Source organism: Bubalus bubalis, chromosome 8 (assembly GCF_019923935.1).
Source record: "Bubalus bubalis isolate 160015118507 breed Murrah chromosome 8, NDDB_SH_1, whole genome shotgun sequence".
NCBI classification, from domain to species: domain Eukaryota; kingdom Metazoa; phylum Chordata; class Mammalia; order Artiodactyla; family Bovidae; genus Bubalus; species Bubalus bubalis.
In genome coordinates this window covers 32,596,321-32,623,924 of record NC_059164.1, presented here as the reverse complement: position 1 = coordinate 32,623,924, position 27,604 = coordinate 32,596,321, and the positions used below count along the sequence as shown (strand labels likewise).

Here is a 27,604-nt window from a genome sequence, read left to right as displayed (position 1 = left end):
ATACACACCAAATGTTTAATTGAGCAAACACTTTTTTCATTTAAAATCTTCCCTTGACAAGTTTGCACATAGCTAGTAGTTAATTTCTTTATGGACGTGTAGGTAACAATATACTTACTCTGTTAGCCGTGTATTGAGTTCAGTGATGTCACTGATGTCAAACCAGCCTATTTCCTGTCGTAGAATAGCATGAAAAAACTCTTGCCTAATTTTCTTAATCTGTCGGCCAGCTGCCAAAGTCCAAAATGAAACCTGTATATAGGCAGCAACAAGAACTCCAGCACCTAATCCTGAATAATAATATGCATATCTGGAAAACAATTCAAAAGTTTCTTTTAAATAGAGTCTTTATGTTTGCGAGAGAAATATTCAGAATTGGAAATTAATAAACTTACTGACAGATCACAAAGACCATGTAGGACATTATAACACGTACAATTTTTTTTTTCTCTTTTCTGACATAATAGAACAGTGGCCAATCTGTCCACTTGAATTATCAGCCGAAGGTAAAATAAAGTTGTGTGGTTAACTGCAAACATACAGTGGTGTTCATGAGTCACTGTTAAACTTATACTGATAATCTGTAGACACGACTTGACTCTTCCGTAATTCACATTCTAGACTTGCATATCTTACTGTTCTGAAAAGCTTCACCACATTGCAAATACAGGAATAAATAGGCTGAACATGCAAAATGGCTCTGAGTGTAAGTTTTTCCCATATTGTTTACACAAAGAAGAAAAAGCCCTCTTCCTGATTGACAGAAGTTGAAAGAATTTTTAAAAACAATGCTAAAATGTTATGAATTCAAATCAACTCAGAGTGTAGTCTTAACTAAATTGGAGGGAAGTTAGTATCTTTAGAAATATAAATTCAATTTCATTACTCTCAAATATATTTTCCTTTCAGGCCGCTATGGCAACAGAGAGCACTCATTTAAGTCGGCAACATTAAATGAAAGGTAAACAAAAACGTTACGTGACAGGCTTTGGGGATTTCTATTAAGAAGGTGAAGAAAGGGAAAAAATGCCATAAATGACATTATTAGATCAACAGACAAAACTGGAATTCAGATGGTAGACCAGGTCAAAGTACTGTATCAATATGAAATGTACTGAGGTTGATAGCTGTACTGTGGTTATGAAGAGAATGCCCTGTTCTTGGAACCAATCAAGTATTTATAAATAAAGGAACATGCTCTGGGCAACTTATTTTTTTAAAAAATTATTTATTCTTTTGGCTGCCCTGGGTCTTTGTAACAGCATGTGGGATCTATTTCCTTGACCAGGGATCAAACCCAGGCCTCCTGCATTGGGAGGACAGAGTCTTAACTGCTGGACCACCAGGGAAGGCCCCTGTGCAGCTTAGTTTAAATGGCAGGGGAGGGGTGTAAATGGAAACAAAAGGATAAAGAGTCTAACAAAAGCTAAAGTATACAGGGATTCTTTGTACATGCTTATAACTCTTCATAAGGCTTAAATTATTTTCAAATAAAATGTTTTTTAAAAGCACAGTATAAAGAAGTACATATGATATGTACATATATTAGCCAATTACCTAGTCATTTCTTCTTCCAGAATTCTGCCTGGATTTAGCATTGCCAGTGAAAAATTCACTAGATAAAAACAAAATAAAAATAAGACATTTTTGAAAGGCACTGCCACGTTTTTAAAATCTTTTTCTCTTTCCCTCACTCTCAAGTCACTCTTACCATCTGGCCCACGCAAATGGCCCTGGGGTTTAGGTGCATCGCGGGTCCAGTTGGGGAAGTAAAGCCCCCCCTCCCAGGTACTGCCCCCCTACCAGAGGCCTTGGGCCTTTAGCAACACAGCTTCCTAGAGCAGCAGAGAGGAGCTGATGAAGGGTATACAGAAGGCAGAGGAAGAAAAAAGAAATGGTCCACATAGAAACACAGGATTTAACAGGAGTTTTTTTCTTAGTGGTGCAAAGCGCTTTACATACTTGCTTCTTTTGATTCTACGTTACTATATGTGTGTGTTTCCCTTACATGCTTCCTCACAACATAAGTAATGGAAAGTCTGAATTAAATTCACAGCAAAGGGAGAAAAAGACAAGAAAGATCACTGAGTTGCTCAAAGACAAGTCAGTGGATCACTGGTGATCCGTCAGGGTCCTGCTTTCCTTGTCTTGGTTATTAGCCATCCTGTAAATTGGTATTTTTAAAGCAGTATTAACTGGAAGGAAATGGTCTTTTACTTTGAACTAGTTTTGATAAAAGTGTCAATGTGCCTTTTCTGGTTCACATGTTTTAGTAACAGCTAGGATCCAGTGAGCATTTATTATATGCTGGGCACTGTTCTGAATACTATACACGCATTACATGGTCTAATTTTCACAATTCCATAGATAGGACTATACAGGTAGGGCTACATCATAAATTCCTGTTTTACAGATGAGGAAACTGAAGCACAGGGATATAAGGTAACTCACCCAAAGTCACTCAGTTAAGATAGTAAGTAGGCTGAGAGTCCTAACACTGCCTCATACAGCACCTGACACTACGCCACAACGACTGAGTCACGTGGTAATGGCTTATTTTCACTTCTTTAACAGACACAGAGTAAAACATAAAAAGAAAACAGCCCATACCTACTGCATTCACAGAGTAACAGGATACAATGTTACCACAGCACTGTTGGGAAAACACATTTACCTTGATGCCAGGAGAGAAACTAGGCTTTGCTCCTTTATCACATGCAAACAGCCCTGAGGTCACATTTTCTGGGTGCTGTGTTATCACGCTTATCTTCTTCCAAAGGGTGATTTGGTAGAAATTTATTTTAAACTTAACCTACCGTCAGGATCGATTACCAGGCCTGTAGCCCCAATGGTGGCATAATTTCCCCCTCAGGATTGCTCTTTCTGTAGATGTTCATAGCAAAGTGTTTCTGCTTATTGATCTAGCTCTTTATCAGCTACTAGGTCCTTGAGGAAGCAGACTCTATTTCACTTCTGTTCTCATCCATTCAGTTCTGTGTGCTCATTTGCTTCCTGAGTTCATAAATCTGGCAACTTCGATAGCTACGTTGGAAGTGTGTTTGGAATGAGAGGCAGACAAGCTGTGCGAAAGCTGAAGTATGTGCAGAAATCATTGTTCAAAACCACAGGAAACCTGTGGATCATGTGTGCAGGGCTATTTACCCCCTGACCTTAGAAAGCAGGTGAAATCTTAAGATGACTTTTTCTCTCCTCCAACACCAATATTATAACTCAAATTAATCTTCCCTCCTAGGAAATAAGAATCTACAAACATTACAAACTTGACCTGCTCCTTTCTCAGAGTCCCAGGCCAAGAATAGCAATCTAATTCTGGGTGAGCAACCCTAGAAGCCCTAAAGCCCCTAGGAAACCAAGTTTCTGCTGCCAGAGGACCAAGGTGTGACAAATGTGTATGAATGTGTTCCTTGAAGACTCATGTGATGAAATCTGGAATGCTAGATCTGGAAATCTCATGGGATTTGATCTGGAGAAGGCCGCTATCTGGTCTTCCAGATGCTACATATTGGGCTTCAGCCTCACAAATAATCTTCAAGGAGTTATCTGGTTGAGTGGCTCACAGCACTGTCTGCCTGTTAGAATCATGTGGGGTGGGTGGAAAAAAATATAGGTGTCCAATGCGGACGACAGAAGATGGTTGGATGGCATCACCAACTTGATGGACATGAGTTTGAGTAAGCTCCAGGAGTTGGTGATAGACAGGGAAGCCTGGCGTGCTGCAGTCCAGGGGGTCGTAAAGAGTCAGATATGACTGAGAAACTGAACTGAGGCTCCATCCAAGACCAGCTGAATCAGAACCTCTAGCTGAGTCTAGATCATAATCTAAAAATTGCTTCCAATTGACTTTAATATACCAGGATGGAGAACTCCTTCTCTATTCTACCTAAATGCCACCCATAGCAAAGAAATGGGAAATTCTAAAGCTGCTTTTTAATTTTAGGGAGCTCCCATGTATTCCATACATTTTATAGATGAGGAAACAGAATCTAAGAGTGGCTATTGAATTTCCAAGTTCTTACAGCTAGTTTCCCCTCAGTATTTATGTTCCAGACACTTGACATAAGTCATCTCATTTAATTCCATCAGCAAGCCTACCTTTCAAAGGTGATAACAGTAGGGATTATAGAGGTTGAGTAATTTGCCCCTAATTCAGGTACAGGCCTAAATAATAAATGTTTACCTTCAGGAACACTCAAAGAGACACTTGAGTCTCAAAGTAAATCGATGTGTGCCTCCCTTGATTTGGTCCAGGACTTCTTTTATTAATATTACATAGAAACACTCAGCACAAGACAGAATTGGTGGATGTCCAGGCAGTTTTAACAGTATGGGTAATAAATCAAGATAACCGGGGCTCAAAAATATCTTTTCCTTTCATCTATGTGGCAATGCAAGGGCACGCAGGGTATATCAATTTCTCCACACAACCTCCTACATTATTACAGCCACACAGACTTGGCATAAAATATCAAGTTCCTAATACTCTGTAGAAACCCTGTTTCCTATGACTCCATTCTTAAGGTTTGGATATGGAATGTTTTACGCATAGTTTCTGCACAACTGAGTCATTGTGAGGGAACAACCTTGTCACGGAGACTTTATTCTGTTGACAAGGATGGACTCTGTTCACAATAACTCATTGTCAGACCCTCTTGTAATTTAAACCTTTTTTTTTTTTTCTTCTAACATTCTCGTCTCATTTGGCTCCCATTGAGTCTTGCTGTCCAAGAATCCAACAATTCTAAAGAACAGACTCTAAACAAACATCATCTCTGTGAGATGAGCTAGCGAGCTCAGCTACGGACACCTGAGGACTCTACCAGCTCTCAACCCCCATGACTTTGGCTAAACTCTACAAACCTAAACATATCAAAGAGCTGTCTGGATTCAGAGCGAGCATGAGATGTAACAATTCGTTTTCTCCAAAGAGCCATGGGAATATTATTTGTACAAACCTAGAGTGGACACTGGCATTAATAACATTCGAGGGACTTCTCATTCCAAACCCTCCAAGACAATCAAGTTGCCTAATGACAAACGTGGCTGTAGGGAACCAAGTGTCATTTAATTCGGAGGTCACCGAAACAGCTGGCAACTCTGGTGAGTGTATCACTCCAGCGGTCACAGGTCTGCAGGGGACTTGCTCGTGCCATTCCCCAGAAAGACCTTGAATTTGGCCCTGGGCACAGTACGTGGCACCTGTCTGCCATTCCAGCTTCAAGGCAATTCGGTTGCATAATTAGAAACACATTAAAAATAAGCAGACTGCCCCAAATAAGGAAGCTGTGGAATTACTCTGGTGTTAGCAAAAACCAAAACGGGACTAATAAAACTGGACCAAATGTCAACCTGCCTGGGATAAGTACATTGCATCCAATTAAAAAAAATTAACTGTGATAAGATCTACATTACCGTCTTAACCATTTAAAGTGTATAGTTAAATAGTGCTAAATATATTTACACTATGGTAAAATCAATCTCCAGAACTTTTTCAGCTTCCCCAACTGAAACTATGCCCATTAAACAACTCCCTATTTCCTTATCCTCCACCCCCAGCTACCACTATCTTCTTTTCTGTTTCTATGAATTTGGCTACTCTAGACACCTCCTATAAGCAGAATAATTTGATATTTGTCTTCTTTCACTTAGCGCAATGTCCTCAAGATTCATCCATGTTACAGCAGGTGTCAAAATTTCCTTCCTTTTTAAGGCTTTTTAACACTCCATTGTATGTATGTAACAACTTTTGTTTATCCAGTCATTCAGCTGAGTTTTTAAAATCCTAAATTGAAGCCAGTTTTGATTGATAGATTCTAATATGGGCATCCTCCTGTTCTCTGTGTGTGTATTATACATCTATAAATCTTATAAGAAGTAAAAGGAAAATAAATTAAAAATTCCTAGTTTCCTTAAAGACTTTTTAAACTATCCTATCTTACTCTTTACAATATTTGTGTTAAAGTTTTGGCCACTGGTCAAATACAAGTAATCCAGTTAAAACTTTCCCAGACACAATTTTAAAGGAGCATGTACAGCACTTACATTGGCAGTATAATATGCACAGTCATGAGCGTGGTATGGACGTAGAAAGACCTGAGTCTGAACTCTGCCCTAACACTGTATAATTTGGGGAGGTTATTTATTCTCTCCAAGCTTCAGTTGTCTTCATGTGTCACTGAGAATAAGACCTAGCACATGATACACACTATGAAAGATTTCTATTATTTTTGTTATAAAGAGGTTCTTCTCAGAGACAGTAGTACTAGAGAATAAATAAACTCTTTTTGTAGGAGTGTGCTTTAACTATTCAAAGGATGCTTCTACTAGACATCTAAAAGGTATTAGTATTCATCAATATTCATGTAAAGAGATCCTATTGTATAAACTAAGCAATCATGTTCTTAGGTAATTACAACTAAGCCCTACAATGCTAACCAAATACGTAGCTCTCAACAGTGAACACTGGAAACTCTTCCTGAGTGTCATCTAAATACAGTCTACTGCCTCTCGGGTGCCTCTACTGTGGAAGCTGCCTCTCCTTTATTAGCCATCTCCTTCACATCCCCCATCTGTGAGCAGCAGGGCTCCACTCGGTCTCCAGCTAGTGCCCGCAGGTCTCTACGGAGGAACTGAGCCATCGTGCTGGGTAGAAAGCATGGCTATCTTCCTTTCTATGCGAAGTCTGTCTAACATGAAAGTAACTTTGTCCATTGGAACCTCACTCCAATGCTGCTAACATAGCCCCTAGTACAGATGGCATTAACTTATGTGACTCCTTTGGCACTCCAGTAATTTTAGTCCTTTGGGAGAGTTTCAAAGCACATCATTCTCATACTGAATCCATTCACTCTTTAGTAAAGTGCTCTGTTAAGGAACAGTCAACCTTGTTGATCCAAATACTAGAGACAGAAAGTAGGTGTAATTTTAGCAAGAAGGATAGGAGAGAGGGGGAGGGGAGGGGAAGAAGAAAAAATAAAAAACAGACCCACAAGCTGAGGACAGCTAAGAAGTATTGCCATGCCACTTGATGCATTTTGAAGCTAGCTCATCAATAGTCATTAACTGAATGGACACTGTGCAGACATGCTCTGCTATGGTTCCACCATCCTCAAGCAGACTGACTTCCTTACTTTATTGAAATACAAAGCTTTCTGGAAATTTCCTTATTCTATACTTAAAGTCCAATAGCATACACTTATTTGTTGAAATTTAACTGATTATTTGAAGAATTTTACCGAGAATTTTAAAACTCCTTCTGTGATATCTGAAGCTACTCAGATGTCCAAACCATGAAGCAAGTAGATGATGAATACAAAAATCAATTTCTAATCTTTCACTCAGTTAAATAAATGAACACATCTATACATCTACATATTTTAATTAAAGAAATGCTTACCTGGAAGGGAGAAATTTCCTCCAGTATTAACAAATCTGTCAGTCATTTCTCCAAATACTATCATCATGAGGGGCAGACCTGATCCATGAGTTATGGCCATGATAGTGCCAAAAGACATAAATAATTTATCCTGCCAATCAGAGTATCGAAACTAAAAAAGAAAGAAAGAAAAGATAAGAATACTTAGCTTGTATAACAGAATTTCTCTTTTTTCACAGTGTATGTTCTTTGGATTTTTCTTTAAGGTCAGTAACCATTCCAAATAAATGTATTAGGGAAGAAAGAATTTCAATTCAAATCATTGACAGAGTAATTTCAAGATTCTATTTATTTTGTATCTGTGTGGAAAAAATTCTAATTTCATTTAATCAGTGTCTTATTTGGGTAAGTGATTGCAATATAATCAGAAGGGACTAAGATTTGGTTTCATTAAGAAATACTGTTTGATCTTCCAGAGCTCCTGAGGTAGTGAATTAGAAACAGCTAGGGGTTGATCTCATTTGCATACAAATACATAATACATCCTTTAAAAAGACATTCAGAATATTTCAGATGGAGAATTATAAAGGGCGAAGAGGGAATGGATATTCTGGGTTTTGAGGATAAGGCCCCTTTAAGAGGCATAAGTTAGCTTTTTGGAAGACAGATCAATAGTGAAGGGCAAGAAACTTAAGGAGTGCCTGGGTGTGTGCTTTAGGGAAGTCTTGCTTATGGAGATGATACTCATTGTAGAATCTTGAAGGACAAGGGGGCATCAGCGAAGAAGAACTGGGGAGTGCAGAGAAAGTGGGGGAAGTGGGGGCTTAGAACAGCAGGGTGACTGGAAACTACATGAGTCCTCAGGGAACTCCACGTGGTGGAATTTCTAAGCACACAGTGCAGAGCATAGAGGATGATACTAGAGAGAGGTCTAAAAGGCCTGGTGGCCACACCAACTATCTTGGATTTAGTACCATCTATAGAGGGCTTCCCTGGTGGCTTAGCTGGTAAAGAATCTGCCTGCAATGTGGGAGACCCAGGTTCGATCATTGCGTTGGGAAGATCCCCTGGAGAAGGGTAAGGCTACCCACTCCAGTATTCTGGCCTGGAGAATTCCATGGACTGAATAGTCCATGGTGTCACAAAGAGTCAGACACGACTGAGCAACTTCCGCTTATCCTTATAGAGGGAAGTGGTTATACCAGTAAAGTGCACAACACCCAAGAACTAACCAGTGATCAGTGTCATAAACTCCAAAACCCTTTGTCCTTCACCACCTTTTTTAGTTCTCTCCAAATTCCCACTTTTTTGCCCCATTTCTGATTGACTGAAACTATGCCTCTCTCTCTGTTCTTTCGTCCTCTGCCTTCCAGACTACATCTCCTGTCTCTTAGTTTTCCATTTCTATACTCTCCCCTCTGTCCCTCACATCTCTCTCATCTTTTTAACCCTTATCTCTGCCCATTTCCCCACCCCACTCCCTTTGGGGGACAAAGAAGGAACAATCATCAAGAGAATGGGTGATGAGTCAGGCTGGCAGATGGTCCTTGAGAGTGGAGGCTGAGTCAGAGGGAGTCACCATACAGGGGCACCCTGAGGTTAAAGCACAAACCTTTAATAGGGGGCAGTGTGCCAACTGCTCTCAGGGATTTCCAGAAGTTTGGTCTGGGAGACCAAATTCCATCATTAAACACAGAGGGCAAGCAAGAGTGTTGAGAGACAAAGGGTGGGAAGCCAGGTGGAGCTTGGAATGAAACAAGGCGGGCAGGTAAAGTCCAGAGCAGGTGGGAAAGGGCCCCTAAAATTGGCACAAAAGTGTCCCCAGGGTTCACCTTAGTGGCCGGAGGGGAAGGGAGATAGAGTACTTGAGTTTCTGGGCCACAGCTCAAGCACAGGAGCAAGTTGACATGCAGTGTTGTCTTCAAACATTTACATGAAACTGCTGCTGCTGCTGCTAAGTTGCTTCAGTTGTGTCCGACTCTGTGTGACCCCATAGACGGCAGCCCACCAGGCTCCTCTGTCCCTGGGATTCTCCAGGCAAGAACACTGGAGTGGGTTGCCATTTCCTTCTCCACGTGAAACTGAGGAAAGTTTTAAATGCTTTTCATAGTACATTTGAAACTCATGTAATGTAATATATTCACTACACCTCAATTAAAAAGTTTCTCATATTAATGAAACAAAATTTTATTGTCACCAAGCTTCAGTGAAAATTCCAGGAATTTCACAGTAATATCCTAAGTAACCTAGATCTGTTTTCAGTGATTTTTCAACAAAAGAAGGCCTTTCTGTGTTCTGCTGTGTTTAGTCACTCAGTCGTATCCGACTCTTTGCGACCCTATGGACTGTAGCCCGCCAGGCTCCTCTGTCCCTGGGATTCTCCAGGCAAGAATACTGGAGTGGGTTACTCCATGCCCTACTCTAGGGGATCTTCCCAACCCAGGGATCGAACCCAGATCTCCCGCCTTGCAGGTAGATTCTTTACCATCTGAGCCACCAGAGAAGCCTGAATGCCTAACTCCTATTAAAATGCAGTTTTATTCTGAACCTCAATCAGAACAGCAGCAAAGAAAATCTATTGAGAGTGAAAAAGATTACATTTATATTTAAGGTTAAACTTCCAAATTCAAATTTCTGTTTCTACTTTAAGGTTTGAGACATTTTGTTTTCTGTAAGAGGCAGATTTAAAACCTTTGCATTAAAACCAGATTTAGTTTTACAAACAATTTATTCTCTAAAGTACTGAATTGAAAAGATGTTACCCTTACCGAGATTTTTAAACACAAAAGTCACAAGCATAAGGGAGAAGAGAATGAAACTTAATAAGTTGGAGATTTCAGATGACATGCTTTTTTTTTTTTTTTTTTACCAACTTCTTTGCTATCAAATAATGGCTGTCATAGTTTAAAACATATCCTATTCACCAAAAGTGGGCAAACATTTTCTTGGGTCCCCTCTCTAAGACATATTACAAATGAAAAACAGATTTGACTTCTTCCAAAAATATGTTGGCTTTCCCTGGACCAGTGGAAAACCACTGAGAATTATCATAAACATATCTGAATCTGTAATAGTAACTTCATATTTAATCAGTTTTCCTGGAGGCCAATGTGAACATAGATTTTTTAAGCATTTACAGTTTTCTGTAGTTAACAATCTCCTTATACGCAAGTTTATTTTAAGGTAAATTTGTGTGTGTGTGTGTGTGTGTGTGAGAAACAAGTGCAGAGATGTATTTTTCTGAAATTAATTGGTTTGTATGGTGCTTCAAACACCAGTCCTAACTTCAGTTTCCCGGTACACCAGTTAGCTCTGCTCTCCCAGCCAGCCTATCCCTACCTGTTTTATCTTCCACCTTGAGAATGTGGGCCATTAAATACAATGAGCCAATCCAGGACATCTATCACTGCCTGCAGACAATCTTAAAGCACTTCTCACTACAGATCCAAGACATCAAACTTAAATGAAGGCAGAACTGATTCAAACTTAATATTTCACAGCTTACCAATGTTAATGGTCCAATCAAATTTACTTTCTTCATTTTTTCCTTAGCTTGGCTGCTGTAAAAAAATATATATAACCGAATTTAAAAACTCTTACAAAATATTTCACAGTCAACTGAATATAAATTTAAGTAGTTGCCATATTTGAATATTATATTTTCAAATGTAAAAGAGTGATGTCCACAAACTGTCGAAATTATCCAGTTTAACACACGGTGTAAGGCAATGACCAAGTGCAAAGGTAACTGTCCAAGGCACTATAGGAATCTCTGGATACCCGGGGAATGGTCACGTGCCTTGCAGCACGTATGCACAGAAGGAAGATGACCATGTCAACAATGTCTGCAAGATCAGCTAATGCTTCATGTGCTAAAAAGGTACATATTGATCTAAAATTAGTAAAGGCCACTCTTCTGAATGATTATAGGGAGTGCCGTCAGGAAATCCTGTAGGCTCTATATTCAAAATACATCTAGAGTTCACTCACTCTTCGCCACTTTCATAACTATCCTAACAGTCCGGGGAACTCCTGCCTTGTTTTTCCACTTCCGCTTATGCCCACTTCAGTCTATCCGCAACACCATACTCAGAGTCATCATTTAAAAACACAAGTCACATGCTTGCTAAAGAAGAGGAAGAGGCAAGGGACGGATTGGGAGTTTGGGATTAGCAGATGCCAGCTATTACATATAAGATGGATGAACAACAAGGTCCTCCTGAAGAGCACAGGGAACTATATTCAACATCCTGTAATAAATCATAATGGAAAAGAACATGAAAAAGAATGTGTGTGCAAATATATACATATATATATGAATAGCTGATCATTTTGCTGTATAGCAGAAATTAACACAACATTGGAAATCAATTATACTTCAATAAATTTTAAAAAACTCTCAGGTCATATTATGCTGCTACTCTGCTCAAAGGCTTACAAGCGGCTTCCACTTTTCTCAGAGTAAAAGCCAGATCCTTACACTGGCCTCTCCGGCCCCACATGATATTCTCTGTCACCTCTCTGAGCACGGTGCCCACTCCCACTCCTGCCAGCTCTGCTCTAGTCACCCAGGTCTCTCTGCTGCCGCTGTCCTGCGAACACTCCAGACACGTCCCCCCACAGGGTCTGCATTACCTCTGCCGGGAGAGGTACATATATGCCACACAGCTCTCATTCTTTTTTCAAGTTCTTGCTTAAAATATTGCCTTCTCAATATGACCTGTCTTAACTACCCTATTTAAAATTGCTTTTTTGCACTCCTGATTTCTTTAGGCTTAATTAACGTGTTCCCATAGCATTCATAACTTGCTAACAATTGTTTGCAGGACTAAGTGCCCCTGGGAAAAGAGTTTATGGATGCTTCTTTTTCACAAATGACCACATATTTGCATAGATCTAACTTTATATTATTTAAAGCCCAAGAGTGCCCCTGGTTTCCTGGTCTGGGATATCTGATTCCCTTTGGTGATAATTTGTCTCAGAAGCACAGGCTATTAATTTGGTTTTAGGTTGGAAACGCTGTTGCTTCCTCAGTCTTGGGTATAGAATGAAACGCAATCTGGTTGTCCCCTTAGGCAGGAAGATGGAATTTGATGTAATATTTTTCTTTTATGTATCTTGGGCTTTAATTCCATGGCATATAAAGACTACTTGCAAGATTTTAGCAACTATATATTCAGCATATGTATTGTTTACATCTATTCTCAATAATAAATAAATGCTAACTGTAGGAGAGCAGACTTTTTTTTACCTAAATGCATTTATTTAAATTTCCAGGTAAAGTTTTATTCACAGGACTTGATCCCAAACTATCTGGAACATTTTCTGAAATCAAAGGACTGACATCTGCAATGAAATATGTTCACAAGAATGTGACAGGCGAAACTGCGTGATCGCAACAACCAAGGAACTCAGTTTTCCCTGGACCGCTGAAGTGAGCTGAACTTCCTTTAGCATACAAGTTTTGGTCCATTTTTTATAAAAGTGTGTCTCATTACACTTAAGTTCATAATCTTAACTTTTTCTTAGTCTTTTGTACTCTTTGAACTGTCTTCTTCCCAACACAAGGCTGTGAGCCCCGGTTCTGAGAACTTCTTGGGTTCTGCTCTGTCACCGCATCTTTTGCAGGGGTAACCCCTCTGTACACTCACCAGTGTTTAGCCCGTGCAACACAGAAATAGACTTCTTGGAGAAAATGCCACCTATTTATAGATTCACAGTCAATTCCAGCCTAAATTGCCAGTGAATGAAAACCACATTTTTCTAGAAGGAAAAATACCATCCATGGGTTTTCCAATTTTATAGGGCAAACTAGATATTCTGTGAATGAATACCATGGTACGTAGAAGAAATAAAGCAAGATCATTGTATGAAGAAATTAACAGACTAAAATAATGCCCCGGTTTGACCACCAGATTGGCATGTTCTCTGTTAACTAATCAGGCCACTTGCAGCTTGAGGACCCACTACAGAACCTGATAAGTTTGTCCCTCTGGGTGATCCCTGGATGACACAGGTCAGTTGGTTCTGGGTGGCTTGGCATGAACTCAGAGACCACAACAGCCTCATAAATTTTGAGGCTGAAGGCAAAAATGATTCACTATCCTCAAAGTGAAAGAGGGACAAAGACAGCATGCCACTTACTGATTGCTTCTGCCCCTACTAAGGTGGAGAAGTGAGAGTGACAAGGGCCCTTGGGGCCAAAGAGCCAGCACAGGGAGAAAGACAGGCAAGCAGAGAAAGGCAGAGGTTTCCCCCTTGCATTTGAGCAACAATTTCTTTGGAAGCACAGGTATCCCGCCCCAGGCTGCTCAAGGTTCCCCTCCCCACCTCACCCCTCACCCCCTAGAGGGGAGAAAGAGGGAACCAGAGAGCTGAGAGGAAGGTGGGTAAAATGAGGAGAAAGAGGAATAATGAGTGGAGGAAGGAGCTGCCTGCTTCACCACACTTGTTTAAAAAGCACAACCATCAACAGCAGGTGTCTGATGCTTTTTAAGCCCGGAAGATCAGACGATGCTTATGAGAGATTTCTGGAAAAGTCGTGAGCTCCATAATGCAAGGAATGTTACACCACACATGCTCATCGAAGGGCCCTGCACAAAGGGAAGGGGGCGCCTTCAAACCCATGCTCTCTTTCCTGGTGGTGTTTATTAGAGAAGTCGTGTCTGACTCTTGGCCACCAGAGGACTGTAGCCCACCAGGCTCTACTGCCCATGGGGATTCTCCAGGGAAGAATACAGGAGTGGCTTGCCTTGCCCGTCTCAAGGGGATCTTCCCAACCCAGGGATCCCCGCGTCTCTGAGGGATTCTTTACCACTGAGCCACCAAGAAAGCCAGCCTGTCGCAAAAGAAGCCTCAGTGACATTCCTTGGATAAAGTCAGAACCACAGAAAAGACTCTAAGGAAACTCCAAAACAAAGGCCAAAGGCATCATCCACTCAACTTCTTTGCTCGGCTCCATGTGGCTCTGCTGACTCGCGTGTAACCAGAAAAGCAGAAAAGCGGTGGCCGAGGGTGATGTACCTGCTGACGCCCAGTTCAAATCCGTCCTCCCTGGTCTCGGTGATCCGGAATGTTGCGATCCTTCCCACCTCTGGATCCATCTCCGCCTGGGGAGAAACCAGTCTCAGGTCCATGGGCACCAGCCCCAGCTTGGGGAGGTCGCCCAGCCTCCTCACAACACCCCCCTCCCCACCCCGCCGGGGTTCGGGGCCAGCAGACTGGTCGCGGGGACCCGGGAGGACCGCGCGGATGACACGCTGCCCGCCGCCCGGAGCCCACCTTCCCGAGCTTCCCTCACCCGGGACTGCGCCTGTCTCTGGCCGAGCCGCTGGGCGCCGGGGCTGCGGGGCCTGGGACTTTGCTCGCCCCCGCCCCCGCCCCTCCCCGAGAGTGTCGGGCCCCAGCGACGCCTCCTGAAGCCGCCGGGGCCACGGCCCGGGCAGAGGAGGCGCTCCAGCCGCCAGGCTCGCTCCGTACACCCCGCGGGGAAGGGTGCCCGGCGCGCCGCCCTCCGCTGCCGCCCTCCGCTGCCGCCCACCCCTGGCGAGCCGCCAGCCCCGGGCCAGCTGTGGCCGATAAGCCCCGCGACCAGCCTGGTGCCGCTGGGTGTTCCGAAAGCCTCGCCTGGCGGGCCACTCAGCCCTCCAGAGTGACTGTCACACTCCTTCCGTGCAGTTTTCTTTTTGAAGCCTTGCGGGGGACAGTTTGTACATGCTCACCAATGATGGGGCAGCTGAGGGACACGAGAAACCCCTAGGCTCGCCTCCCGCTGCTTCTGCATGCCCAGGTCTGCTCCCCGGGGGGCACCGAACGCCCCCCCCCCCCCCCCCCCCCCCGTCTCTTGGGATGCTGAGGACAGGGCAGGGCCGCCCAAAAACAACGCATTAAGCTCTTCGCAGGATAATGCAGCCCGTGCCTTCTCAACACTTGGAGGCACAGAACTTTAGGGCTGGAAGGCTCTGTAGAAATCGCCAAATTCAATCGCTTCTCGTCCACTCCCTTTCTGATAGGAGACTGAAGCCCAGAGAGGTCCAGTCTCGCCTGTGGCTGCGTCCTCAGGACCAGGGTCCAGTCTCCAGTGTCCTCTCCTGGCATCCTGCTCTGATCCTGCACTTCTCCCTGTGCTCAGGTGTCTCTACACATCGCGCTCTAGGTGTAGGATTCACACGGGAATCCTCTGGGTGGTTTTCTCATCCCTTTTCATGAACCGCCACGCTCCTTCCTAAAGGGAAAATCTAAAACAGGGAGCAGCATGTTATCACAGCTTTGAAGCCAGTGGGATCCAAACTCAGAGCTTCCTATCTTACTAGCTATGTCACCCTGGACACTTTCTCGCTTCTCTAAGCCTCAGTTTCCTCACATGGTAACATGAGGATAAAACATCCCCCTTACTAGGTCACTGTGAGGAATAAATGAACTAAGAAGGCAGAAGGAGCTGGTTCTGAGCCTGAAACAGAATACATTCCATAAACATGGCTTCCCTTCTTCCCAACCAGGTAGCAGGGTTACCTGCTGGGCCTTGCTCCTGCTGTCTTGTTAACACAGAAGTCATCCCGTGGCTTTCTCGGGTTCCCAGAGAAAATTAACGAAGAGCATCTTACAAGAGGAGGTGATGTTGGCAGACCTTGGAATCTCACCTGTTCACTTACTGTTTGGCCTTAGGCAATTTACTTAATTCTTGATTTTACGGAAACTGTAAAATTGAGGTGTTATTAGGATTAGACATAATGTGTGTAAAGTCCTTGGCATATAAGAGGTACCTAGTATTAATACTTACAAGATCAGAAAAGGCTGATGAGGAGAGACTGGGATAAGAGCCAGGAGCTCTAGCACTCACTCTAAAATATGCCACTTATCTCTACCCCACTCTGCATATCACCTTGAGCTAGACAGAACCTGACTTGAAGAGATGACTTAGAGTTGATTGGAACTGTGGCATGTTCTAGAACTATTAGAAATGAATTTATTTACAGGTTTTCCTAAAAATGTTTTTTCTTCTTAGCCTGAAAGTGAAAGTGAACTCGCTCAGTTGTGTCCAACTCTTTGCGACCCCGTGGACGGTAGCCCGCCAGGCTCCTCTGTTCATGGACTTAGCCCATCTACCACAATCAGGAGGATTCTCTTCTTTGATCAACCAGAATTCCTCTTCTTCACAAGTCTAACAGGTGGTCAGATCACTATTTTAAAAATACCCTACAATTAAAGCAACTGAAATTGTTGAGCTGAAAGAAAGCTTGGTGGTGACAGGAGAACATTATAAAGCTCAGTAGCCTGTAAGGAGATGGTAGCCTCTTCAGTTTCTATAAAAGACATCTTGGGGGAGTGAAAAGGTAGACACGTGAGAAAGTAGGAAGCTTCTGAACTAAAAAACAAAAACCAAAAACCAACACACAGGAACATGACATTTTCCCGTCAGAGTCAGTTCATAAAGTTGTCCCTATAAAAAGTGTTCATCGTATGTTGCTTGCATCTGGGGCCTGTGTGTGGGGAGAGAGAAGCCACGCCCACATGACAGTATTCATGTATTTGCCTGTGTTACAGCCCATTCCAAGCGCTACTTTTACATTTATCTAATAACAGTAAAACAAGCTTATCTGGTGCATCCATCTGTTATTCATTAAAAAACAGTATTTAAGCCACTGTGATAAACTGGAGAGTTCTCCATGACACTCAGGCTATAAGAAATCTCAACTTTCTTTTGTTGGTAGGATATTGAGATAATCCTGCTTTGTTCTCATTGATGCAGAGTTAATGTCCTTCCCTCCATCTTACTTCTTTTACATGTTCCATTAGTTCTTTCTTTTTTAATCTTAATTATTGCTTTTTGGGGACTATTTTTATTCTTTGGTTCTTTTCTCTTGATTTAATAAGTACATATTTCATTTTCTATTTAACAGTTAACTCTTTCCTAGAGATTATGACCTATCTTTGACTAAACAGTGGTACTTTTTCGTCTTCCAGGCCAATGCAAGGACTTTAAAATTCTCAAACCTCATTTACCCACCTCTTACTTATACATTACTACCTGGGTTCAATCCCTGGGTTGGGAAGATACCCTAGAAAAGGAAAAGGCTACCCATTCCAGTATTCTGGCCTGGAGAATTCCATGGACAGTCCATGGGGTCTCAAAGAGTTGGACATGACTGAGAGACTTTCACTCACTCACTGTCATGTACTTTAATTTTTTTCTATCTTTTATGACCCTTATGAGAAATTATTTTATAGTCATTGTCATTTAGATTTATCTATACATGTATTATCCTGTTCTTTCTCTTTATTTCTTTCTACATCTCAGAGCCACTATCTTGGATCATTTTCCTTTTACCTAAAGAATGCTCTGTCTTCCTTTAGCCAGTGATAACTTTTCTCAACTTTTTTTTTCCTGAAAAGTTATTTCACGTTTATTTAGGAAAATTATTCAGAGATTTGCCTTTGTTGTTCAGTTGCTAAGCCGTGTTGGACTCTCTGTGACCCCATGGACTGCAGCACGCCAGGCTTCCCTGTCCTTTACTATCTCCTGGAGTTTGCTCAGACTTAAATCCATTGAGTCAGTGATGCCATCCAACCCTCTCAACTTCTGTCGCCCCCTTCTCTTCCTGCCTTCAATCTTTCCCAGCATCGGGGTCTTTTCCAGTGAGTCAGCTCTTTGCATCAGAGATTTGCCTTACTGGATATCAAGACTTTTATTGTGAAACTATAGTGATTAAGGCAATACATTTTGGACAGAGATAAACGAAGTGAAAGAGAATACAGATCTTTTAACTGACGGAGCCAGAATTCTAATCCTGCCAGTATTCTTAGCCACCACATTAACTGGTGCAGGGCAGTAGGGATGGAGAAGATGGGTCAAATGTAGTGGATGGTTAAAACATCTTCTTCCTCCAATTCATTGATCTTAGCATATTTTAACTGTTCCCTATTTTGGTGTGCTGTCTTCCACTCATCTTGCAGACATCCACAACACCTTGCCTTCTCTCTTAACAGGTTTCTTGGTAAAACCACAACTCTGGCTAATTTAAATTATCCAACTACTGCAAGCTTCCACCATGCAACAGAGCATGGCTAAAGAAAAACACAAAACCATTTGACTTGTCCACCATGAAACTAAGTGACCCTGTACTATATATTTAATGTATTTACTATGCTTATTATTTATTGTCCATTCTGAGGGATGCAAGATTCATAAGAACAAAGTTTTTGCTGTCTTATCCACTGGTGTATTCCAACCTTTGCTGCCCAATAGCAAGTGTCTCCTTATTCACTCTTCCACTGTGTGAGACCATTACTTCATGCTTCCTTTTCCCTCAAATACTTTTCAGTCATTTTGCATCTTCACATTCTGCTCAAGTACTATGCTTCTTATTTCACTGATAAAAGTCACAGTGTTTGGAAGGGAACTGCCACAATCTCCCGCCGTGACACCTGCCCACCGCCCAGCATCTGCACCCAGCACCCCGCCTTCCCTGAATGAACCAGCTTCTCCAATGAACCACCCGTGCCCTTATCTGCAACCAGTCCTTTCATCTGTACTTTGATGCTGTGGCTCCCAGCCCCTCGGGAATGAGCTCTTTAGCAGACATGATTCCTTCTCTCTCCTGCCTTGTCAACTTCTCTGTCCCTGCTGGACCACCCCTGTTTCTTCATCTTAAAAAACATTCTCTTGACCCCGCTTTTCTTACTAACTGCCACTGCCTTTCCCTCCTTCTCTTTGCAGCTAAGCTACTAAGAGTTCCATCACTTTCTCCATTTCCTGTTCTCCTGTCCTCCCTGAAACACACTCACATCAGGAGTTTGACCTGTCACATTACCAAAACTGCCCTGGTTAAGTCATTGATAACCTCTACTGTGCTACCGCCAAAGGTCAATTTTTTGTCCTCATCTGACTTAACAAATTCAAGCAGCTGACAGATTTATCTTTCTCTCTTCCTTGATACATTTTCCTCACTTGAATTCCAGGATGCCACATATTTCTTGGATTATATTTGGCTTTACTGGTCACTCTTTCTCAGTGTCCTTCAGCTTGTGCCTCTTCTTTCTGCCTCTCAGCCGACACTGGAGTGCTCCAAGGCTGACAGTGTATCTTCTCTGCCTGGTCTCACTCTCTCTGAGATCTCAGCTGGTCTCATGGCTTTAAATACTATCTGTACCCAACAATGTCTAATTTTTTTTTCTAATCTAGACTTCCTTCCTGAATTCCTGGCTCATATATACAACTGAATCTTTGATCTCTCTATTTGGATGTTTAACTTGCCCAACCTTGACTCTTGACCTTTCCCCTAAACTGGCCTCTCCAACAGGTGTCTCTCCTTCTCAGTTGACAGCTCCACCATCCAGATGACCAGCAAAAATACTGAGTCCTCCTGCATTGTTCTCCTTCTTCCCCACCTCATACTCCATGAGAAGATTTTATAGGTTCTGGCTTCAAAAGATATGCTCAGTCATGTCCGACTCTTTGGGACCCCTTGGACTATTGGTCCTGTCAGGCTTCTCTGTCCATGGGATTCTCCAGGCAAGAATACTGGAGTGGGTTGCATTTCCCCCTCCAGGGGATCGATCATCCTGACTCAGAGATTGAACCCAGGTCTCCTCGTCTCTTGCATTGGTAGGCGGGTACTTTATGACTGCGCCACCTGAGTCTGACTATCTGTCTCTCTCCAGTTCTACCAGCATGGCGCAAGCTGCTCTCATCTCTCACCTGACTGACTGCAGTAGCTTCTTCAGTCTCCTCTGCTCCTGTCTTTGCCTCCTCTCCTGCCTTTGTTCATTCTCAAAGCAGAAGCCAGAGTGATTCATCTGAAAAGTGGGTCCAATCAGGTGACACCTCAAATCCTAATTCCCCAGAGGCCCCAGTCCACTGGGAGCCTTGGCCTGCAGTGGCTGGCCCTCTCTGCAATGTTTCTGACCTCATTTTCTGCCTCTCTCCCTCCCTCACTCCTTGCCAGCCACACTGGCTTCTTGGATGCTCCTCAAACAAGACAGAATTACACCTCAGGGTGTCTGTGCTAGTTGTTCCCTCTGCCCTGAAGTCTCTTCCCCCAAATATTCACACGGCTAAAACCTTCACCTCCTACAAGTCTCCTCTCCATTCCCGTCTTGTCGATGAGACCACTCCTGACCTGCTTGAAAACCGCATCTCTTACTCCCAGGACTCCCAGTTCCCCTTTACTCTACTTCCATTTTTCTGCCCACACCATTTCCCACCACCTAGTATACTATACAATTTATGAAATGACTATGCTTGCTGTTTATTGTCACCTCAGTAATACATTAGACCCAAGGAAAAAAAGGTATTTTTCTCTGCTTTATTCAATGATGTAGCCAACATTTGCTACCCACATTTACTAAGTACCAGACCTTGTGCAAGGATTTGAGGACATAAAGAAAAACAGGTCTCAGCTCCTGCCTCAAAATGGACTGAGAATATATCAATACAAAAATCAGATCTCTATAGTGTTTTATAAAATTATGAAGCCAACACACACAGGTATCACCTCATTCAAATCTCAAAAGAAGAAGCGCGCTCAAGGTAAACAAGTGAGGTGGTATTATTCTCAGTTTAACGGTGAGGAAATCGCAATTCCTAAAAAGTGAATGGAATCAGGACTCCCTGGGAAGACTTGTGCCAGCAGAGTCACGCCTCTCTCTCTATCTGTCCCCACAGCACTTGAAGGTCACTCAATGTGTACTGAATAGATCCCTAGCTTTAAGCTGTAGCATAAAAGATTTACATGTAAAAAAGAATGTCTTATAACTAAGAGCCAAAGGGAAGAACAAACTCCATCTACCAAAGTATTTTAAAATACTTAATATTTTGTATATTTTATATAATATTACATTGTAATTTTGTATATTTTATAAAATATTACATTGAAATAATTGAATATCCTATTTTATATATCTTATATTTACATGTGTACTAATTTGCAACAGTTTTCTCTGCAGAGAGAATGATGGAATCGGCTCTCTGTCCAGTGCACCTTCAGCTTGACGGTAATATTCTCTGCAGTGTTTCTCCCGCTATATTGTCTTTGTGGCGAACAATTCTCAGACTTTTCATCTCTGAAGATAGACTGTTAGATGTTATCTTCGACAGTTATATTTGCATGTCACCACACTTCACTGGTAGCTCAGCTGTTAAACAGCCTGCCTGCAATGCAGCAGACCCCAGTTCGATTCCTGGGTCAGGAAGATCCCCTGGAGAAGGGATAGGCTACCCACTCCAGTATTCTTGCCTGGAGAATTCCATGGACAGAGCCTGGAAGGCTACAGTCCATGGGGTCACAAAGAGTCGGACAGAACTGAGTGACTAACAGTTTCGCACTTCACTACATTCTGTTTCCAAATTTCCTGCCGCCAATACCCCTGCTTAAATCTTGCATCTTCCTCTCCAAGTTGATAGATCATAATTCCTCTTATCTTCACTGCTTTCAAACCATGTTCAATCTTACAATTTTCTCCCAAAATTCTTTTCAAAAACCTTATCTGCTTGAAAAACAAAAATTCCTCTCCACCTCTGACCTCTTATCTCCTAAAAAGCCTTCCCTTTTGGTCTCACTTTTCTTTGCTCATTATAAAATTCATCTAACTCAGCTCCAGCACTTTGGAAGGCATTTGTAAGATGTTAAGGACGAGGGTAATGCTGATTTCCAATGTAACTGGCTTTAACGGATATTTCCAATGATCTCTTCCTTGCCCACTGTGTGTGTGTTCGATCATGTCCAACTCTTTGGGACCCATGAACTGTAGCCTGCCAGGCTCCTTTCGCTGTGGAATTATCCAGGCGAAATAATACTGGAGTGTGTTGTCCTTTCCTATTCCAGGGGATCTTCCCAACCTAGAGATCTAACCCGCACCTCTTGTGTATCCTACACTGGGAGGTGGATTCTTTACCACTGATGCCACCTCGGAAGACTGAACTCTTCCGTACACCCTCTTAAACCAGGGTAGACTTGCAAAGGTATGACAGAAGTTAAAATTAAAGCAGTTGGGAAGAAGCATCATTATTAATCACCAATGTCATATCAATCCTCCAGGATAGAGTGATGGCACATTGAGAATGCCAAGGTCACATTGCCTCGTGGAATTCTGTACCCTGTGAGGATTATGGTAACAGTTGGGTAGACAGGAATGGGTGTGGGGTGCCAAGGTTGGAGAGTGAATGAACAAGCCCCAGGTAGGGTCACTATGCTTTGGGTCATTAATGTTGACTCTTAAGTTTATTCTAAAACTGCACATTTTCAAAAAATTATACTTTACTTCATAACAGATTAATAATAGTTGCTCATATCATACTAAAATACCTATGGATAACATAACAAAGAAGAACAATAACATTATGTTTGCATTTGTTGTTAGTTCTCAGTTACTCACAGCACTATTTCCTAGCCCTAAAACTGTGGTATCTTAAGGGTTCTTCAATCACGTTAGAGAGAGTTGTGAGATGTTCAGAAATCTACCGAAGCAAAATAATTGGGGTTTGCAATCATCTGTGCAATATTTTTGGAACTCTATTAATATTAGGTAGAATCTACAACTCTCTTTGTCTCACGCCTTTGCTACTCTTTTAAAACTTTTAATTTTGAGATGCTTATTGATTCATATATGGTTGTAAGACAAATACAGAGACTCACTGTACTTTGCTTAGTTTTCCCAATGGTTACATACTTTATTTATGTATGTAAATTGATAAGGGATATTGGTCTGTTGAGTGATATTTCACTGAAACTTGGACATCTGAGGTGTTCTGTTGTGAGATTCCAGACCTCACTGAAACCTTTTGTTCTCCTTGATTTGAGGACAGTGCTCCACCAGGGAGAGGGTGTCACTCTTGACTTGGTTTCCATGGACACTGAGATGGGAGGGGCTCCTTGTTACTGCGGAGCAGAGGCAGCGGGGCTGACTCCCCGCTAGGCCTCCACTGATCCCTTCCTGGCTTGGCAGAGAGGGAGTGCGTTGTTACAGCTCTCCACGTGGTCGCTACTGACACCGCAATGGGGAGGTAGCCTCGTTACTGTCAACACGAAAGTCCTGAGCCTCCACGAGGCCACCTCTTCTCAAATCCTCATCGCTGCTGGTAGGGATGAAAAGCCAGCTCCCTGCTGGCAGGCAGTGAAGCTGGGGCACACTTGTACAGCCTCGTGAGGGTGGAAGTCGAGGCTTGCCACTCAGCCTTTCCAGGCATGGGTCTGGAGCATACCATCGTTTATCCTATGCTGTCTGGCTAGAGTAGAGGCTGCCATCTACACATTTTCTATTTTGCTGGGCTGCCCCTTTCCTGGTCCTTTGGATAGAGAGGGCTGGCTTTTGTTGGGGCTTTTTGTCTGTACACACTGGCATTTCTGGGTTTTCATCTTCTTCAGCTCCAAGCTAACATATATAAGGCAAGAATAAAGCAAAACAAGACAAAAATATCAGATAAAAAAAAAGAAATAAAAGATATCAAAATTGGAAGGAAGAGGTAAAATTATCATAGCATACAGATGATATGATGCTCTATATAGAAAACTCTAAAGACTCTACATGAAAACTATTAGAACTGATAAATGAATTCAGCAAGATAGCAGGATTCAAGATTAATACACAGAAATTGGTTGTATTTCTTTACAGTGATACGAACTACCAGAGAGGAAAAAAAAAAAAAATTCCCATTAAAATCCCATTAAAAAAATATCTAGGAACAAATCTAACCAAGGATGTAAAAGACTCATACACTGAGAACTGTAAAACACTGATAAAGGAAATCGAATATGAATCAAGAAAATGGAAAAATAATCATGCTTTTGGACTGGAAGAATTAATATATGTAGTTAAAATGGCCATACTATCCAAAGAACTCTACAGATTTAATGTGATCCCTATCAAATTACCCATGACATTTTTTTCATAAAACTGAAACAAATAATTCTAAAATTTATTTGGAACCACAAAAGGCCCAGAATTGCCAAAGCAATCCTGAGGAAAAAGAACAAAGCAAATCTATGGAACAGAGTAGACAGTCCAGAAATAAACCCACACACCTAAGTTCAATTAATCTTCAACAAAGGAGGCAAGAATATAAAGTGGGAAAAAGATAGTCCCTTAGTAAGTGGTATTACAAAAGCCAAGAGCCGCAATTAATGAAGTTAGAATACAGCCTCACACCATACACAAAAATAAACTCAAAATGGCTTAAAGACTTAAATATAAGACATTACATCATAAAACTTCTGGAAGAGAACACAGGCAAAACATTTTCAGACATAAATCATACCAATGTTTTCTTATGTCAGTCTCCCAAGGCAACAGAAATAAAAGCAAAACTAAACAAATGGAACCTAATCAAACTTACAAGCCTTTGCTCAACAAAGAAAATCATAAACAAAATGAAAATATAACTTATGGAATGGGATAAAATATTTGCAACCATGTAATATGGTTGCAAATTTTATTATTGGTTGGTTAAACCACGCAACCAACAAGAGCTTAATTTTCAAAACATATAAACAGCTAATAAAACTTAATTTCCAAAACATGTAAACAGCTAATAAAACCAACAATATTACTGGTTGATTAAACCATGCAATCAACAAGAGCTTAATTAATTTCTGAAACATACAAACAGTGACTAAAACTCAATAACAAAAATAACCAAACAACTCAATCAAAACATGGGCAAAAGACCTACAGAGACATTTATACAAAGAAGACAAACAGATGGTCAAGGAGCACATGATAAGGTGCTCAACATCATTAATTATTAAACATACATATCAAAACTACAATGAGTTATTACCTCACACCAGAATGGCCATCATCAAAAAGTCCACAAGTAATAAATGCTGGAGAGCGTGTGGAGAAAAGGGAATCCTCTTGCACTATTGGTGGGAATGTAAATTGCTGTAGTCACTATGAAAAACAGTATGGAGGCTCCTTAATAAAATTTAAAAATAGTTACCATATGATCCAGCAATCCCATGCTATGCTGTGCTTATTTGCCCAGTCATCCAACTCTTTGCAACCCCATGGACTGTAGCCCACCAGGCTCCTCTGTCCATGGGGATTCTCCAGGCAAGAATACTGGAGTGGGTTGCCATGTTCTCCTCCAGGGGATCTTCCCAACTCAGGAATTGAACTGGAGTCTTCTGCATTGCAGGCAGATTCTTTACCAGCTGAGCTACCAGGGAAACCCCCCAGCAATCTTACTCCTGGTCATACATCCAGGAAAGATGAAAGCTCTAAATCAAAAGATGCATGCACCCCAATGTTCACAGCGATTTTTAGCCAAGACATGGAAGCAAAACAAATGTTCACTGACAGCTGAATGGATAAGGAATATGTGGTAAATCTGTATACAGAGGAATATTACTCAACCATAAACAGAATGAGAATGCCATCTGCAGCAACATAGATGGATCTAGAAATCATACTAATTGAAATAAGTCAGACAGAGAAAGACAAATATTATATCACTTATAGGTGAAATCTAAAAAACAGTACAAATGAACTTATTTGCAAAACAGCAACAGACTCATAGACATAGAAAACAAACTCATGGTTAGCAAAGGGGAAAGAGGGGAAGGATAGATTTGGAATATGAGATTAACAGATGCACATTACTATATATAAAATAAACAACGAGGATCTGCTGTATAGCACTGGGAACTATATTAAATATACTGTAATAAATTGTAATGGAAAAAGAATATATATATATGGAAAAAGAATATATGTAATGGAAAAAGAATAAAAGAATATACATGACCAAATCACTTTGCTGTACATCTGTTATGCAACATTATGAACTATACTTCAATTACAGGAAAACAAAAATCCCCACAAGCCAAAACAAAAATGAGGAACTCACCACCCTGTCATTCTTTGGATTCCAAGTTCCTTGGCTTGGTTGTCTTCATCTCTTCACTTCTCAGAGTATTCTTATGGTTGTTTTATTGATAATGTTCTGTGTTTCTAGTTGTACTTAGCAGGAGGAATAAGGAAAAATATGTCTCCTCTATCTTCTTGGAAGTTGCTGCTGAATTTTTACAATCCATTTTCTATAATTGGATGCCAAGGCAAAGGAAGATTGTGAAACCAAATGAGCCAGTCTTTATATTTGTTCACCAGTAGAAAAAGGGATATGAAATATTAGATTAAAATGTTTCTCTAACTTATCTGCTCACTCTCCTCCTCCACACTCTCTCACCTTCTTAGTAACACCTAGTAGATGATGGCTACTTACAAAAATCTGTGTTTTTATATGTAAAATATGCAGGTAGGTGGATATTTCCTGGGCCTAAACTTACAAAGTCCAGTGTTTTCCTTACACTTCCCCCTTATAGTAAAATATGAAGTCAAATCTGATAATTATAGGGCTTACCAAAGTAGAACAATGAGGTGCCACTAAAAAGCCAGGGTAGGGATTTTGCTGGTGTTCCAGTGGCTAAAACTCCATGCTCCCAATGCAGGGAGCTCAGGTTCGATCCCTGGTCAGGGAACTAGTTCCCTCATGCCACAACTAAGAGTCTGCATGCCACAACTAAATATACTGTATACTGCAACTAAGACCCAGCACAGCCAAATAAATAAATATACATATTTTTAGAGAAACCAGGGTACAAGATCTTCATAGTTTTATGTTATGCTCTATTATACTGCCTTAATTATTCTAACATCGTTTTTTTCCCACTAGACTGTGATCTCCTTAAAGAAACCGGATGAACTAAATTTACCCAGCACATTGCAAGCACCTGATAATCACTTTTCTCTACCTTCTCTCCCACTTCTCTTCCATCCGCAGCTGGTTCAGGAATCAACATAGAGAGCCCAGAGGAGAAACTACATCCACAAATCATCTGGGCTTAAGGGCTCAGAGAAGACCTCTGATTCGAAATCCAAGCACCATCAATCAGTCCCTCAAACTAAATCTCGCAGAAGTGTGGGTCACCTCCCACCCCACCATGCACATCTTGCAAGATTCTGACACGACAAGCGCTGATGGATTAAAGGCAAAGGGTGACGGATCCTGACTTCCATGTCCCTTCTCTGAGAGTTCAGACCAGTTTTGTCAATATTTGTTCAATAAATATTTATGGAGGAGGAAAAGGATGGATTTTAAAGAGCAAGGTTTTCCAAACTGTGACCTGAGGAGCCCACCATGTGCTTAGATAACAAGGGTTCCTTGGTCACATAAGTTTAAGAAGTGCTGGCTCCAGGCTGCTGTCTCGGAGGTCA

General features: G+C 41.6%; 1 protein-coding gene across 7 annotated transcripts in view; it reads right to left on the bottom strand.

Annotated features, from left to right (window-relative positions):
• LOC102391160 (phosphatidylcholine translocator ABCB4) overlaps positions 1 to 14,860 on the bottom strand; it is a 72,002-nt gene extending 57,142 nt beyond the window's left edge. For 4 of the 7 annotated variants that reach the window (XM_044946557.2, XM_025290991.3, XM_045166377.1 and 1 more), the window contains exons 1-5: positions 14,417 to 14,860; positions 10,899 to 10,953; positions 7,415 to 7,565; positions 1,558 to 1,615; positions 119 to 310 (exon numbers count right to left, since the gene is read on the bottom strand). In XM_044946557.2, the coding sequence (XP_044802492.2) occupies positions 119 to 310; positions 1,558 to 1,615; positions 7,415 to 7,565; positions 10,899 to 10,953; positions 14,417 to 14,529 (569 nt within the window). In that variant the 5' untranslated portion in view covers positions 14,530 to 14,860. Of the gene's footprint in view, positions 1 to 118; positions 311 to 1,557; positions 1,616 to 7,414; positions 7,566 to 10,898; positions 10,954 to 14,416 lie in introns of those variants that run through there. The other 3 variants (XM_025290989.3, XM_025290994.3, XM_025290999.3) reach the window with 3 other exon arrangements.
• Between the last annotated feature and the right edge of the window lie 12,744 nt (positions 14,861 to 27,604).